The sequence below is a fragment of the Bos grunniens genome, chromosome 17 (assembly GCF_055505025.1).
Source record: "Bos grunniens cultivar Pamir isolate PY7600 chromosome 17, Bosgru_T2T1.0, whole genome shotgun sequence".
Lineage (NCBI taxonomy): Eukaryota > Metazoa > Chordata > Mammalia > Artiodactyla > Bovidae > Bos > Bos grunniens.
The window spans coordinates 32654598-32672141 of NC_141181.1; the positions used below are offsets into that span (position 1 = coordinate 32654598).

A 17544-nucleotide genomic window follows, 5' to 3' on the forward strand; every position below is an offset into this window, starting at 1 on the left:
GGGTTAAAAACAATATAAATTTTTGTCTGGCAAAATAGATTGCAACAAATTCTTTCTTTACTGGCCTACCCAGCAGTGGTCTCTATTCTAAACAAAAGTGTTTAGAAACCAAACCATTCAGATCTTTGTTACTCTGGCCAATGCCTGAGGAATAGTTAAGATAGATGATATTGGAATAGTGCCCAGCATTAGTCGGAACTCTAATGGGTTGTAAAGAAAAGGATAGAAATTATGGGAGAAGTGATTTAAACCATGACACAGCAGGCGGTCTAATCAAATGAAGTCACCATTAGCTTTTATCTTACCTTCACAGTAGTGTAATTGCTGCTTTCTTGGATATGGATTAAAATGCCATTCTCGCTTCTTGTCCTGAATTTTACTTCCAGACTGTTCACACCAAAAGGCTCCAACATGGCACCTCGGATGCTCTGTCTCAACAAATATTCCCGCTTCTCATTCTGACTCATGTGGTAGTCCAAGCGCCCTTTGCCTTCTAATGATAAGGCTGTGTCTGGGGTAATAGCTGAAAGACAACAAAGAAAGATAAACATGAATGCATCCAACAGGCATTTCTTACAGTTTCTTTGGTGACAAAAATTTATAAAACCGAACAATGAAATTATTAAGGATTTGGAATCAGTGTTCCCTAATCCTCCTCTGAGAAAATAATTGCCACTTGAGAATTATTGTGTGAGTTGATTTCAAATGCTTAAATCTATGTCAGAACCATGAAATGTAAAACATATTGTTACAATTATTCATTTAGAAAATATTCATTAAAATATTTGATTCATGCTATATACACTATGAATACCTGGAGAGACAGCTTACACTTTAAAAATATACAGTTGAAAAATTTAGTGATAAGTTTCACTGTGTTTCTAAAATGAATAATCTTTAAAGTCTCTAACATGGAAAATTTGAACAAAGAAAGGTAACAAACATTCATATTTGCAACTAACTTTATTAGTACTAATAAGTACATAGATTTAATTTGTGACCATGTATAATTATCATATATATTATATTTTCATAATCTAATAAATCTTTACACTTCTGAAGTACTTAAGTGTGTTATAGCTAACAGATCTAAAGAAAGAACATGAAGAAAATGAGCTCAAAAAGATTTCAGCAGTGAACGGTACACTTTAAGAAGGTAAACTATGTAGTATGAATCATACCTCAATTTTTTAAAAATAACCACAGGCTTTTCTCATGTGAGTGGCATTTTATTTTCCAAATATAATTAGATTCCTACTTACTAAATACTCATTACTTTAAAAAAATATCATGTGAAAATGCACTTTTTCTGTGTTTTGATTTTATCCTAAATAAACACAAACATACCTCTGCTACTCAGATCTTTTTGGTTATATACTTAATCATAAATTTTTATTCATTCTCATAGCAGAATCAAATGACTACTTAAAAAGTGGTCAGATACGTGCAATGATTTAGGTAGTAACCACTTATCTGACAACAAAGCAATTCTATTAAAAGATTCCATTAGAGTTAGTCATATACAGCCCAAAATTAGAGAATTCCATTCTCTAATGATGGAGAAGGAAAAGGCAGCCCACTCCAGTACTCTTGCCTGCAGAATCCCGTGGATGGAGGAGCCTGGTGGGCTACAGTCCATGGGGTCGCAAAGAGTCGGACACGATTGAGTGACTTCACTTCAGTCACTTCATACTTCATCAATGGAGAAGGAAATGGCAACCCACTCTAGTATTCTTGCCTGGAGAACCCCATGGACAGAGGAGCCTGGCTGGCCATGGTCCTTGGGGTCGCAGAGAGTCAGACACAACTGAAGCGACTAAGTAAGTATTCTCTAATGAACTCGTGAATGTCAATAATATCTTATTAATAATATTACAATTTAGAAACAAATAACTAACAGAAGAATTTGAAAAGTAATATTTGAAACCAATTTCAATAATTCCAATTTAAAATTTAACTATCACCTTTAACTATAATAGATTTTATTGCCATTGCATGTTTTGAACTCAGTGTTCAGCAATTCAGTACTTTTACTTTTCAACCAAACACAACATGTTCACCAGAGAAATATCCCATAAAGGTAGATAATACTAAACCAAATCCTGAATATAGCTCTGGTCTTGTACATTTCCAAGCATTCCTATATAGGTAAAACAAAAATAACTAACTGATATATTTATAAAATGAAAACTAAGGACATATTTAGTAAGTATTTCTAAAAGGATTTCATGCTCCTTTGGGTTGAGAACATGAATTGGGTTGAGGACATGTCACCGTATTTTACCAATTATTCCCCATTTAATATTTTCAATAGCATCAAAACATAATACTTTTAATTCAAGTACATATTTAGGTACATATATTTATACTTTGTATGGCCATTAGAATTTCCAGTGGAAGATAAAATAGCTTGCATACATTTTTCACAGTATTTCCCAGTCAGTCCTTCCCTGCAATGACACTGTTGCCACGACCAGTAATCTGTACACGTGCCACCGTGTTGGCAGGGACTGTGAGTACAAGCGCCTTCTAGTCTGGGACACCTAAAATAAAATCAGAATAAAGACACAGAGCACAAAGCCGGCAGGGGGAGAAATTTGATAACATTACATATAAACTTTTATTAACCTGTTCAGTTTTCATGAACTCAATTTTTTGTCAAACTAAAAGTTGCCTTGTAACATACGCCCTGCCTCATTCATAAAAGACAAGATCAAGCCAAACATCTTAAACAGTAAAGAAAGAGGTGGTAATTTCTTTTTTTAAGTAATTCTTAATTGAGCAGCACTTCTTGGTCAAATAAACACTTCGGTTCATGTGCTCTCAGGGCTACATGTTTTTTTGAGTACCCAGCTCCTCCATTAAATGACTCATGCAACTAATCTTTACTGAATGGCTACTACATGTCAAACGTGGTTCTAAGCATGGAGATAAAATGATGAAAAAAATCCATGTGTTCATGGAATACTTTTTTTTTTCCTTGTAGGGGAGGCAAACAAAAAACTTTAGATAAATGTGTAGTATGTTTAGAAAGAAGGAAGTTCTGCGGGAAAATTAAGGCAGAGAAAAAGGACTGGGAATATTTTGGGGATGTTCTTGGATCTCTAGGTTAGAGGTTTGACAGTGAAGGAAGGATTTGTCTTCATGAAGTCCTAAATAAAGTGAGAGAGCAAAGTATATCTGGTCAAAGGTCATTCCAGGCAGAGGAAAGAGCCAAGTGAGAGAGTCCTGAAGTGAAAGTGTCCTTGGCATGTTTGAGGAACACCAAATGGCTGAATGTAGTCAGAACAGTGATGTGAACAAGGAGAAGAGGTAGATAATGGTAAGGAAGACAAGGATGTGAAAAGAACTATGTCAGACATGGCTGGGACATGACCTGAGGACTTCCATGCTTGCTGTCCATGCTGGACCTTTGCTGAACACTACATTAAAACTGCTGAATAGATGGCGGAGGAGTAGGATGGGGAGAACACTTTCTCCCTCACAAATTCATCAAAAGAGCATTTAAACATCGAGTAAATTCCACAAAACAACTTCTGAATGCCGGCAGAGGACATCAGGCACCCAGAAAAGCAATCCAACTCTTCGAAAGGAGGTAGGAAAAAATATAAAAGACAAAAAAAGAGACAAAAGAGGGAGGGACGGAGTTCCGTCCCGGGAAGGGAGTCTTAAAAAGAGAGAAGCTTCCAAACACCAGGAAACCTTCTCACTGCCGAATCTGTGCCGAGCTTTGGAAGCACAGAGGGCAACATAACAGGAAGAAAAAAATAAATAAACAATTAAAACTCGAAGATTGCGAGTCCTACGGTAACTCCCCCAGCAGAGAAGCAGCGCAGACGCCTGCACGCGCCATTAGCAAGCGGGGGCTGGGCAGGGAGGCGCAGCGCGGGCTGCATCGCTTAGAGTAAGAATCTGGCCTGAATACCCTGAGCACTATCTGAGCGAAATAATTTGGGCTAGCAAACCAGACTGTGGGATATCCACCACGCGAAAAGCCAGCCCCAACCTAAGACACCGCCAGGCCCGCGCACAGAACAAAGAATTGAACAGAGATAGCCGGCTGCAGACCTTCCCCCTCTGGTGACAGGCAGCCAGAGCCGGAAGAGGGCAATCACAGCCCCAGAGAGACATTATCTATAAAACTGTAAGCAGGCTTCTTTGCTAACTAAAACTTTTTGGGGGTCTGGACGGTTAACATCTCCCTGAGAAGGTGCGCCGGTTTTACACCCAGATAATCGAGTGGCGGGGAGGCGATAAGTCGCAGCATTGGCGCTCGCCAAACACCTCATCACTTGAGCTGCTCGGACCTGGGAAGAGCACAAAACTCAGGCCCAACTGAGTCTGCGCCTCTGAGGACTACCCGAGTGCCTGAACCTGAGCGGCTTGGACCTGGGAGGTACATGCAACCCAGGGCCAGCCTCGGATTGTTCCCGGCGGAACAACCTAGAGCCCGAGCAGTGTGGGCAGGGAGGCTACACGCGCCGTGAGCGGGGCAGACCCAGTGTGGCTGAGGCACTGCGAGCGCACGCCAGTGTTATTTGTTTGCAGCATCCCTCCCTCCCTCCCCACAGCGCGACTGAATAAAGAGAAGAAATACAGCTCCACCCATCAGAACACCGACACAAGCTTCCCTAACCAGGAAACCTTGACAAGCCACCTGTACAAACCCACACACAGCGAGGAAAAGCCACAATAAAGAGAACTCCACAAACTGCCAGAATACAGAAAGGACACCCCAAACTCAGCAATTTAAACAAGATGAAGAGACAGAGGAATAGCCAGCAGATAAAGGAACAGGATAAATGCCCACCAAACCAAACAAAAGAGGAAGAGATAGGGAATCTACCTGATAAAGAATTCCGAATAATGATAGTGAAATTGATCCAAAATCTTGAAATTAAAATGGAATCACAGATAAATAGCTTGGAGACAAGGATTGAGAAGATGCAAGAAAGGTTTAACAAGGACCTAGAAGAAATAAAAAAGAGTCAATATATAATGAATAATGCGATAAATGAAATTAAAAACACTCTGGAGGCAACAAATAGTAGAATAACAGAGGCAGAAGATAGGATTAGTGAATTAGAAGGTAGAATGGTAGAAATAAATGAATCAGAGAGAATAAAAGAAAAACGAATTAAAAGAAATGAGGACAATCTCAGAGACCTCCAGGACAATATTAAACGCTACAACATTCGAATCATAGGGGTTCCAGAAGAAGAAGACAAAAAGAAATGAGAAAATACTTGAGGAGATAATAGTTGAAAACTTCCCTAAACTGGGGAAGGAAATAATCACCCAAGTCCAAGAAACCCAGAGAATCCCAAACAGGATAAACCCAAGGCGAAACACCCCAAGACACATATTAATCAAATTAACAAAGATCAAACACAAAGAACAAATATTAAAAGCAGCAAGGGAAAAACAACAAATAACACACAAGGGAATTCCCATAAGGATAACAGCTGATCTTTCAATAGAAACTCTTCAAGCCAGGAGGGAATGGCAAGACATACTTAAAATGATGAAAGAAAATAACCTACAGCCCAGATTATTGTACCCAGCAAGGATTTCATTCAAGTATGAAGGAGAAATCAAAAGCTTCTCAGACAAGCAAAAGCTGAGAGAATTCTGCACCACCAAACCAGCTCTCCAACAAATACTAAAGGATATTCTCTAGACAAGAAACACAAAAATGGTGTATAAATTCGAACCCCAAACAATAAAGTAAATGGCAACGGGATCATACTTATCAGTAATTACCTTAAACGTAAATGGGTTGAATGCCCCAACCAAAAGACAAAGACTGGCTGAATGGATACAAAAACAAGACCCCTACATATGTTGTCTACAGGAGACCCACCTCAAAACAGGGGACACATACAGGCTGAAAGTGAAGGGCTGGAAAAAGACTTCCCATGCAAATAGGGACCAAAAGAAAGCAGGAGTAGCAATACTCATATCAGATAAAATAGACTTTAAAACAAAGGCTGTGAAAAGAGACAAAGAAGGTCACTACATAATGATCAAAGGATCAATCCAAGAAGAAGATATAACAATTATAAATATATATGCACCCAACACAGGAGCACCGCAATATGTAAGACAAATGCTAACAAGTATGAAAGGAGAAATTAACAATAACACAATAATAGTGGGAGACTTTAATACCCCACTCACACCTATGGATAGATCAACTAAATAGAAAATTAACGAGGAAACACAAACTTTAAACAATACAATAGACCAGTTAGACCTAATTGATATCTATAGGACATTTCATCCCAAAACAATGAACTTCACCTTTTTCTCAAGCGCACATGGAACCTTCTCCAGGATAGATCACATCCTGGGCCATAAAGCTAGCCTTGGTAAATTCAAAAAAATAGAAATCATTCCAAGCATCTTTTCTGACCACAATGCAGTAAGATTAGATCTCAATTACAGGAGAAAAACTATGAAAAATTCCAACATATGGAGGATGAACAACACGCTGCTGAATAACCAACAAATCACAGAAGAAATCAAAAAAGAAATCAAAATTTGCATAGAAACGAATGAAAATGAAAACACAACAACCCAAAACCTGTGGGACACAGTAAAAGCAGTCCTAAGGGGAAAGTTCATAGCAATACAGGCACACCTCAAGAAACAAGAAAAAAGTCAAATAAAAACCTAACTCTACACCTAAAGCAACTAGAAAAGGAAGAAATGAAGAACCCCAGGGTTAGTAGAAGGAAAGAAATCTTAAAAATTAGAGCAGAAATAAATGCAAAAGAAACAAAAGAGACCATAGCAAAACTCAACAAAACCAAAAGCTGGTTCTTTGAAAGGATAAATAAAATTGACAAACCATTAGCCAGACTCATCAAGAAACAAAGGGAGAAAAATCAAATCAATAAAATTAGAAACGAAAATGGAGAGATCACAACAGACAACACAGAAATACAAAGGATCATAAGAGACTATTATCAACAATTATATGCCAATAAAATGGACAACGAGGAAGAAATGGACAAATTCTTAGAAAAGTACAACTTTCCAAAACTCGACCAGGAAGAAATAGAAAACCTTAACAGACCCATCACAAGCATGGAAATTGAAACTGTAATCAAAAATCTTCCAGCAAACAAAAGCCCAGGACCAGACGGCTTCACAGCTGAATTCTACCAAAAATTTAGAGAAGAGCTAACACCTATCCTGCTCAAACTCTTCCAGAAAATTGCAGAGGAAGGTAAACTTCCAAACTCATTTTATGATGCCACCATCACCCTAATACCAAAACCTGACAAAGATCCCACAAAAAAAGAAAACTACAGGCCAATATCACTGATGAACATAGATGCAAAAATCCTAAACAAAATTCTAGCAATCAGAATCCAACAACACATTAAAAAGATCATACACCATGACCAAGTGGGCTTTATCCCAGGGATGCAAGGATTCTTCAATATCTGCAAATCAATCGATGTAATACACCACATTAACAAATTGAAAAACAAAAACCATATGATTATCTCAATAGATGCAGAGAAAGCCTTTGACAAAATTCAACACCCATTTATGATAAGAACTCTCCAGAAAGCAGGAATAGAAGGAACATACCTCAACATAATAAAAGCTATATATGACAAACCCACAGCAAACATTATCCTCAATGGTGAAAAATTGAAAGCATTTCCTCTAAAGTCAGGAACAAGACAAGGGTGCCCACTTTCACCATTACTATTCAACATAGTTTTGGAAGTTTTAGCCACAGCAATCAGAGCAGAAAAAGAAATAAAAGGAATCCAAATTGGAAAAGAAGAAGTAAAACTCTCACTATTTGCAGATGACATGATCCTCTACATAGAAAACCCTAAAGACTCCACCAGAAAATTACTAGATCTAATCAATGATTATAGTAAAGTTGCAGGATATAAAATCAACACACAGAAATCCCTTGCATTCCTATACACTAATAATGAGAAAACAGAAAGAGAAATTAAGGAAACAATTCCATTCACCATTGCAATGAAAAGAATAAAATACTTAGGAATATATCTACCTAAAGAAACTAAAGACCTATATATAGAAAACTATAAAACACTGGTGAAAGAAATCAAAGAGGACACTAATAGATGGAGAAATATACCATGTTCATGGATTGGAAGAATCAATATAGTGAAAATGAGTATACTACCCAAAGCAATTTATAGATTCAATGCAATCCCTATCAAGCTACCAACAGTATTCTTCACAGAGCTACAACAAATAATTTCACAATTTGTATGGAAATACAAAAAACCTCGATTAGCCAAAGCGATCTTGAGAAAGAAGAATGGAACTGGAGGAATCAACCTACCTGACTTCAGGCTCTACTACAAAGCCACAGTTATCAAGACAGTATGGTACTGGCACAAAGACAGAAATATAGATCAATGGAACAAAATAGAAAGCCCAGAGATAAATCCACGCACATATGGACACCTTATCTTTGACAAGGGAGACAAGAATATACAATGGATTAAAGACAATCTCTTTAACAAGTGGTGCTGGGAAATCTGGTCAACCACTTGTAAAAGAGTGAAACTAGAACACTTTCTAACACCATATACAAAAATAAACTCAAAATGGATTAAAGATCTCAATGTAAGACCAGAAACTATAAAACTCCTAGAGGAGAACATAGGCAAAACACTCTCTGACATACATCACAGCAGGATCCTCTGTGACCCACCTCCCAGAATATTGGAAATAAAAGCAAAAATAAACAAATGGGACCTAATTAAACTTAAAAGCTTCTGTACATCAAAGGAAACTATTAGCAAGGTGAAAAGACAGCCTTCAGAATGGGAGAAAATAATAGCAAATGAAGCAACCGACAAACAACTAATCTCAAAAATATACAAGCAACTCCTACAGCTCAACTCTAGAAAAATAAATGACCCAATCAAAAAATGGGCCAAAGATCTAAATAGACATTTCTCCAAAGAAGACACACAGATGGCTAACAAACACATGAAAAGATGCTCAACATCACTCATTATCAGAGAAATGCAAATCAAAACCACTATGAGATACCATTTCACACCAGTCAGAATGGCTGCAATCCAAAAGTCTACAAATAATAAATGCTGGAGAGGGTGTGGAGAAAAGGGAACCCTCTTACACTGTTGGTGGGAATGCAAACTAGTACAGCCACTATGGAGAACAGTGTGGAGATTCCTTAAAAAACTGGAAATAGAACTGCCTTATGATCCAGCAATCCCACTGCTGGGCATACACACTGAGGAAACCAGAAGGGAAAGAGACACGTGTACCCCAATGTTCATCGCAGCACTGTTTATAATAGCCAGGACATGGAAGCAACCTAGATGTCCATCAGCAGATGAATGGATAAGAAAGCAGTGGTACATATACACAATGGAGTATTACTCAGCCATTAAAAAGAATACATTTGAATCAGTTCTAATGAGGTGGATGAAACTGGAGCCTATTATACAGAGTGAAGTAAGCCAGAAGGACAAACACCAATACAGTATACTAACGCATATATATGGAATTTAGAAAGATGGTAACGATAACCCTGTATACGAGACAGCAAAAGAGACACTGATGTATAGAACAGGCTTATGGACTCTGTGGGAGAGGGAGAGGGTGGGAAGATTTGGGAGAATGGCATTGAAACATGTGAAATGTCATGTATGAAACAAGATGCCAGTCCAGGTTCAATGCACGATGCTGGATGCTTGGGCCTGGTGCACTGGGACGACCCAGAGGGATGGTATGGGGAGGGAGGAGGGAGGAGGGTTCAGGATGGGGAACACATGTATAATTTTTTTTAAATTAAAATTGAATAAAAAAAAAAAAGAAAAAAAAAGAAAACTGCTGAATAGTTGCTGAATTGCAAAAAGGAAAAAATAATGCTAAGAACTAGACCTTTCCTGGATTAAAGAAAATACACTTTCCCCTAGTAACAAATGAGGTGTGCTCCAGAATCCAATCAGACGTGTAGAATAATTTTACCCTCCAGTCCAAAGTTTTGATAAGCAACTTGTGTAAGCCTGCATTAATTTCGTTCTTTCTCCTACCAAATAAACAAACAAAATGCTTGTTCATTTTCTTTCCAATGGGACATTACTTTGGGCTCCTCTGGAATCTGTGACCCTTAAATTGCAATCTGAAAATCCCAAATAAACTGCCTTTATGCCTTTTTACATTCCAGGTCCTTTTGGTTGAGGTCAGTCAACCAAGGGGAGGTCAGTCTTATAAGTCAGGGTAAGAACTGATTTCTGTTTTTATTTTCTTTAATTTTTTCTTTGTTTGTTTTATATTGGAATAGAGTTGATTGACAATATTGTGTTAGTTTCAGGTATATAGCAAACTGATTCAGTGATATACATATTTCTATTCTTTTTCAAAATTTTTTCCCATTTAGGTTGTCATAGAGTGTTGAGCAGAATTCCTCATGCTATCCAGTAGGTCCTTGTTGATTATCTATTTTAAATATAGTGAACTGACATGACTTCTATTTTTTAAGCCTCATTCTGTTTGCTGGTTGGAGAAGGCAATGGCACCCCACTCCAGTACTCTTGCCTGGAAAATCCCATGGATGGAGGAGCCTGGTAGGCTGCAGTCCAAGGGGTCGCACAGAGTCAGACACGACTGAAGCAACTTAGCAGCAGCAGCAGCTGTTTGCTGGTGGATTGACATACCACATTTTGTCAGAAAGAGGAGTCAAAGGTGGTATAGAAATTGTGGTGAACCAAGTGCGTGGACTGAGTTATTATTATCTGAGATGAGACAAAATACAAGGAGTGGGTTTGGGAGGAGTCGGGAAGGAAGGTCAGAAGTTCAGTCTTAAAATTAAGTTTGAAAGACTTGTTAGAAATACACCTTGGATATTATGTGTGCTATCAGATATGAGGGTAAAGTTCAGAGGAGAGGTCAGGTTTAAGATAAATATTTCAGAGTTACCAGCTTTAGAGACAGTACTTAAAACCAAGGATTATATAAAATGACTTAAAAATTTTTTAATGACTTAATGAATACAGATACAAAACAGAAGTTAAGATGAGGAAAATGAGAGTAGAAAACCAACTTTGTATCATGTGCTGGTGAACAAACTAATAGCGTTGTTCTCAGTGTTGCTGAAGTTCAAATAAGAGGAGACTTGACCACTGATTTTAGCAACACAGTGGTTTTGGGTCACTTTGACAAAGATAGAAGAAAAATGGAAAATAGGATAACAAAGTTTTTTAAAACTATGAAGTGGAAGAAATAGTAGCCTAAATTGAAATAAGAAAAACATTGTTTAGAAAGCTGGATTGTTATTTTAAGAAAGTTTGGGGAGATGAAGTCTAGGTGTAAAAGGGGGGTTGGTCTTTTCAGAATTAGGAGCAATTCATTCAGTGATAGGCTACAGGGTGGACTACAGGCTGCATGGGCAGCTGTGGAGAAATGAGCTTTGGGTAGTTTTGCTTTTATCCACCTCAGTTTTCTAAGCAAGTTAAGAAGCAAATTCATTAGCTGGGAAAACGATGCAAGAGATGATGTCTGAAGTTTGTGTAAAGAAGAGGCATGATATAGCTACTGAAGAAGGAGAAAGTAAATTAGGGGAATATAATATATTGCCAGGCATTAATTATGGCTGCGCTAGAGTCTAGTAATCAGGAATTTGAAGAGAATAAGAACTCAAGAGCAGGGATCTGCCTTCTCCCTTTATTTGAGTCTAGAGCCAGACCAAGGGAATAGTATATTTAAATGTAAAACTATTTACTCTCTAATCAATTTTGTACACATTATTGCTAACCCTTATATATTACTATGTGCCAGGTCCCTTTTTATGTGATTTACTTACTTAACTCATATACTTCTCACAACTATGTAAAGTATATACATGCAGACATGCACACATGCATATATCTTCCCATAATCTCACAGCTATAAGGAAATACTTAAAATTCAAAACAGCATAAAACACTTGGTATTTTTGGAGCTTTGAGCACAATAATTTCATCTTTTGATGCTCAATTATCACACACTTTTGGTATTTACAGTTTTCTTTACAATAGTAAGAAATGAGGTTGCCATACTGATCTAGGATCCCTTGTGCTGCCAAAGCTTGGCTGGGTTCCAGAGGCCTTCCATTGACTGCAAACTCCATTATACACCCGACAAAATCATGACTTTCTACGTGTCCTCTCCTCTGAAGGATTGGCTCTAGTGCTCTAATACCACCAACTGTGACTCGATTAGGCTGAACGTCCAGAGTCCTACATAAGAAAGGAAACATATGTGATTGGCACAACATTGTAACTTAATTATACTTCAATCGAAAATAAGAAAGGAAAGACATGTATATTAGTATCCATGCAGTAGATTCCCGTACAATATTTAGTTTAAGAAAGGATGACTGTAACTTTTCCTGGCATATATTAAGACATAGTACATATCAATGGAAAACATTACTTACAGATGCATGTTTTCTAAACAGATACCTACAGGATTGTTAGACTTTTCAGGGTACAGAAAATTACAAAACTAGTGGAAATAATATTTTCAGTTAGTCAAATGAGATGTATATAACAATGTTAAGTTTTTGAGAAGGCGCATACTATCAGAAGGAAAATAGAATGCAGTAGAAGTAAGAATGTTAATATTAATGTCAGATTACATTTTTCCTTCACCACAGAGATAATAAGGAATCGAGTAAATCAATTAAAGCAAATGGATGATGTATCACTATTTCTTTTTCTCTCTCTGTAACTATTTCTATAAAAATCACTTATGTTTTAGGTAAGATTGTATTTCACCTTCAGGCACTAGTGAAAAATATCTGTCAATCATTGTCACATACAACTTTCAAAAATACATTTAAAAGAGGATGGGATCCTTTTCCTAACCTTCTTGCAGGACCCCAGTCACATGCAACTATTTCATGGACCTTCTGAAAGAGGATAGGCTATGTTAAGCTTTCCTTTCTCTAGCTTTATCCTCATCTGTACCACTTCATTTTTATACTGTTTTTACACATTTTGTAAACTATTAACTTCTTGTTGTTTAGTATGAAAATCCCTTTAGAGAGGACAAAATATCTTCAACTTTTATATAATACTTAGCATGATAAAATTATTGTAAAATATAATTTCATTTTGAATTTTAATTAATAATAAAGATCAAACTAATAGTTTTACTTACCAGTCATCTGAAACTGCCACATTACTAACAGTGCAGTATCCTGCTTCTTGGTTCTCAGAACAAGAGTCCACAGTTAAAGAAGCTGCCTATAAAGCAAGAGAAAGAAATGTTCAGTATGAACTCTATCGTCCCTGTTCTTTTCAGCTAACACTACCCAGGACTTGTTTCTGCATAGACATGATCTTTAAAATGAAATAAAATTTTGATATATTGGGTGGCCAGCAAATTCATTTGGATTTTTCCATAAGATATTATGGAAAAATCCAAATGAACTTTCTGAGTAACCCATTAGTATACTATAATACAGTTTGTTTCTATGTGGACATGATTTTTAAATTGAATTAAACTTTTGATGCATTGAGTTGGCCAGAAAGTTCACTCATTTTTTCCATAACAACTTACGGAAAAATTCAAGCAAGCTTTCTGAGCCACCCAATGCTGCTGCTGCTGCTGCTAAGTCGCTTCAGTCATGTCCGACTCTTAGCGACTCCATGGACTGCAGCCTACCAGGCTTCTGCATTCATGGGATTTTCCAGGCAAGAACACTGTAGTGGGTTGCCATTTCCTTCTTCAATACATGAAAGTGGAAAGTGAAAGTGAAGTCGCTCAGTCGTATCCGACTCTTAGCGACCCCATGGACTGCAGCCTACCAGGCTCCTCCATCCATGGGATTTTCCAGGCAACAGTACTGGAGTGGGGTGCCATTGCCTTCTCTGGAGCCACCCAATAGTATAATACAGTTATAATTCAGATGAAGCATTGGCCATATGGACTGTGGCCTGCCAGGCTCCTCCATCTATGGAATTCTCCAGGAAAGAATACTGGAGTGGGTAGGTATTCCCTTCTCCAGGGGATCTTCCCAGCCCAGGGATCGAACCCAGGTCTCCAGTATTGCAGGCAGATTCTTTACTGTCTGAGCCACCAGGAAAGCCCACAATTATAATACATGATCCAATTAGGGGTACACATTTCCTTTATATGTGTAAAGCTAAAACTGTGAAACTATTACATGTAAGAACTGGGAAAGTGCTTTAAAAAATCTTCTCCAGCACCTTTGTTTTACAGATGAAAGAATAAAAATGTCATTAATATCTCTTAGGATATCATACGTTAGGTGTAAGACAGCTTTCTGGGATTACAATCTTAAGAAAAATGCTTATCCTACTATCTAGCTATTCCAAAATACAAACAAAAAATAGATGTATAATTTTAAAAAAGTTATATCCAATAATATTTCAGTCATATTCACAGAAAGATTTTGGAAGTATAATATAAATATTACTACTGCAACCTATGAAGATTGTAATACTTATAATAAAGATAAAGTTTGAGATGATCTAAACAAGTCATATAGATGCTCTTTTCATTTTAAGAACCATTCTTTACAAATGGCATATTACAGCATATTTATCTATAGTGTGAATGCATTATTATATATTATTATACAGTAGTAACTCACCAATATCATTTAAATCACAACTTACAGTAATCATTTTTGTATCTTAAGAGATGCACACTCCCCTGAGAAAAAAACCTTCTGTTTAGTATGACATATTAATACTCTATTTGATCAAGAAACAAAGTCATCAAGTCATGGTTATCAGGCTCAAGAATATGATGGAATTCAGTGCTCTCCATATTGGGCAGTGGCCACTGGGGATGACAGTGATCCACTTTAAGACCAAGCTTGTTGCATATTCGTGTTACTCTGTGCTCTGCAAGGCTGTTGTGATGCCCCTTCTTTGTTTTCCAAACAGCAGTGAAATTCTGCAAAACCGCATATTTTCACTGGTGAAATTATAAAGTTGATATTCAGAGTGTGGTATTTCACAGCATGGCTAGTAAATAATAAGAGGCCTGATCCCAAATCCAGAAACACAGAAGGACTGATGGTTTCTCCTAATGCGGAACCAAAGACTCCACCTAAATTTACTTTAATACCATAGGACAAGACTAATCCAATTTTCTCCACTTCTAGAGAAGAAAAATAAATACTATGAAAGCATTTATAAGAAGGATTGTCATTTGAGGTAAATTTTAACTAAAGCAAAGCAAAGGGAGGAAACATAAAACAGGGTGGTTAAGCAAGTTAACTAACATTACCTTCGACTTAAATGCAAAAGAATCAGGTTTCCTGTCTTTCATTATGTATGGAAATGATTTGTTTCTTGAGTATCACATTTTTATCAATATAGCAGATGATTTTGTGAGACTGACCATAAAGATATATATTTAGGTGGGATTTGCAAAAGTAGATCTTAAATACTTCACATTTCAGAAATAATAAATAGGGCTGATTTATACTTACTGTGCATCAAATATTACTGGCTAAACTATTAAAAAATTTTTCCTATAAGTTAATTACTGTAACTGATTATAAACTTCATAGAGTAAACTCTCATAAACTGTGTAAATTTCTTTCTTGCCACCTTCTCAAAGAAATTATCATCAATACTATCAATTTTAGGAAACATTTACATTCTCAATTTTATGTCAAGACTTTCATGCCTTTTTTAGTTAACTATTTTAAATGTTAATTCTTCCAGTGATCTATAAAACTGAGTGACATTCAATCTCAGAAGAGGTATTAGGTTTTCATAATACAATATATGCTTATTTTGACTATTAATTTAAGCACATTTCCTTTCAGTTTATTTCTAAGACAAAATGGTAACACATCTCTATGTATGCTATGTAAAGTACCCATCCATTCTAGAGATTCCTAAACTTATCATAAGCTAGAGTCACGTGGACATTTACAAACGCTTTAATTAGGAAAACTTGCATATGGCATCATATTTTCAGCAATGTTAATACTTAACATATTTTTCTTATTTTCTAAAAGCTTGGTGACACAACTCAAAGGAAAAATACTTGAGGGAAAATTTTATTTGAATAAAAACTCATTCAATTTCATCTTCAGAGTTAAATGCACCTTCTCTTTTACTGTTGAATTTTTCTACCAGTACTGCTGTAAATTGAGATGTTTTTATCCTGTCTTTGCAATGATTCAGATCTGAGAAGTTAATGATTTTGCCAGTTTCCAACAAAATCCTTTTGAAACGTAGAAAGCAGCAGATTCAAAATCCAGTAGGGGCCTTACTTTGGATGTATTCCGAAATAGAGGGAATTTTTTCCTCTGACTGAAGAAATAATGACAAGGGATTCCGCCCCCCACCCCCGCCCCCCCACTCCACTAAAACCTGATTAGTGTGGTGATCCATTACAAATTAACTGAAATAGCTTTTTTCTCTTTCCTGTTGGGTATATCTCATGGTGCCTCTTTCTTTGTCCTCCCTCTTGCTCTCAAGTCCTTCTTTGATAAAATCAAAGAATGCTCATGAAGTTTAAGGTGACTTTGGAGGTCATCAGGTAAAATCCTCTATTCTACACAAGAGCCCATGGATAACATCTTAGCAATATGGACACCTTATATAGCTTGGAGGGTTGTGATCTACTAAACTCCATTAGCTTCAACTCTCAGTGTTAGAAAATCACTATGGCTAATATAAGCACCAATTTATGTATATCACCAGAATCCATGTTTGTTCTAATTCTGTCAGATTCAATATGACTGGGTACATCAATAATCAGAGACACTGCAATTTTCTAAATCCCTGCTCTCCAGGAGATTTTTCTCTAAGCGAACATGTACAATTAAACTTAATTTGAACCACAATTCATGCTTTAACATTTCAAGTTTCTAGCCTGGTTGACTAGATATACAACAATAAAGCAAATTCTAATGCGGAGTGAATATCTTACCATTCCTGCTCTCCGGGCAATCACAGTGTGAAAATGTCCATCTGACACCTTCTTCATGGTGGTGAGTTTATAGGTACCACTGCCTAAATTATAAGAGAATCTTAACCTTTCTTCAGCAATTTCAAGGGCCAGAAACTCAGCCCGATCCCCTGTCTGGTTGTCATAGTTGTAAAGTAATAAAGCATGACTTTTAATAGTTGCAAATTTGACATAAATATAGTTGTTATTGGGATCCAAGCTGGGGAATTCCATGTATGATAACTCCTCAAATCCATAACTATTCAACTCGCAGTGTTTTCCAAAGACACCTGTAGATGGGAAAATTAACATTTTGACATATCACATTCAAGTAAAGTTTTATTATATGACTTTTATTAAAATGTTTTAAAGTTACAATAATAGGTCATACTTTTAACAAATTTTTATTACTCTCCAAAGAATACTGTCTAAATTTAATTGAAATAGAAATAAAAAAGATTTCAAAAGCGTATAAGAAATGATAAACTGGTAAAATTGTTTTTCTTTGGCCAATTAGGAAACACATCCTAATTAATCTAACTATGCCTTATTTTGTAAAAATAGAATTAGTGGAATGGA

The 17544-nt window shown here is 36.7% G+C and overlaps 1 protein-coding gene across 4 annotated transcripts in view; it reads right to left on the minus strand.

The window, feature by feature from the left end:
• The window catches only part of FAT4 (FAT atypical cadherin 4), a 193335-nt gene that overhangs the window by 17007 nt on the left and 158784 nt on the right, over positions 1 to 17544 (minus strand). For all 4 annotated transcript variants that reach the window (XR_015143947.1, XM_086345923.1, XM_086345922.1 and 1 more), the window contains exons 11-15: positions 16948 to 17255; positions 13183 to 13268; positions 12078 to 12257; positions 2419 to 2543; positions 306 to 523 (exon numbers count right to left, since the gene is read on the minus strand). Coding sequence is in view for 3 of the 4 variants with exons in the window: in XM_086345923.1 (XP_086202049.1) it covers positions 306 to 523; positions 2419 to 2543; positions 12078 to 12257; positions 13183 to 13268; positions 16948 to 17255 (917 nt within the window). In the remaining variant the exon portion in view is untranslated. The remainder of the gene's footprint in view (positions 1 to 305; positions 524 to 2418; positions 2544 to 12077; positions 12258 to 13182; positions 13269 to 16947; positions 17256 to 17544) is intronic.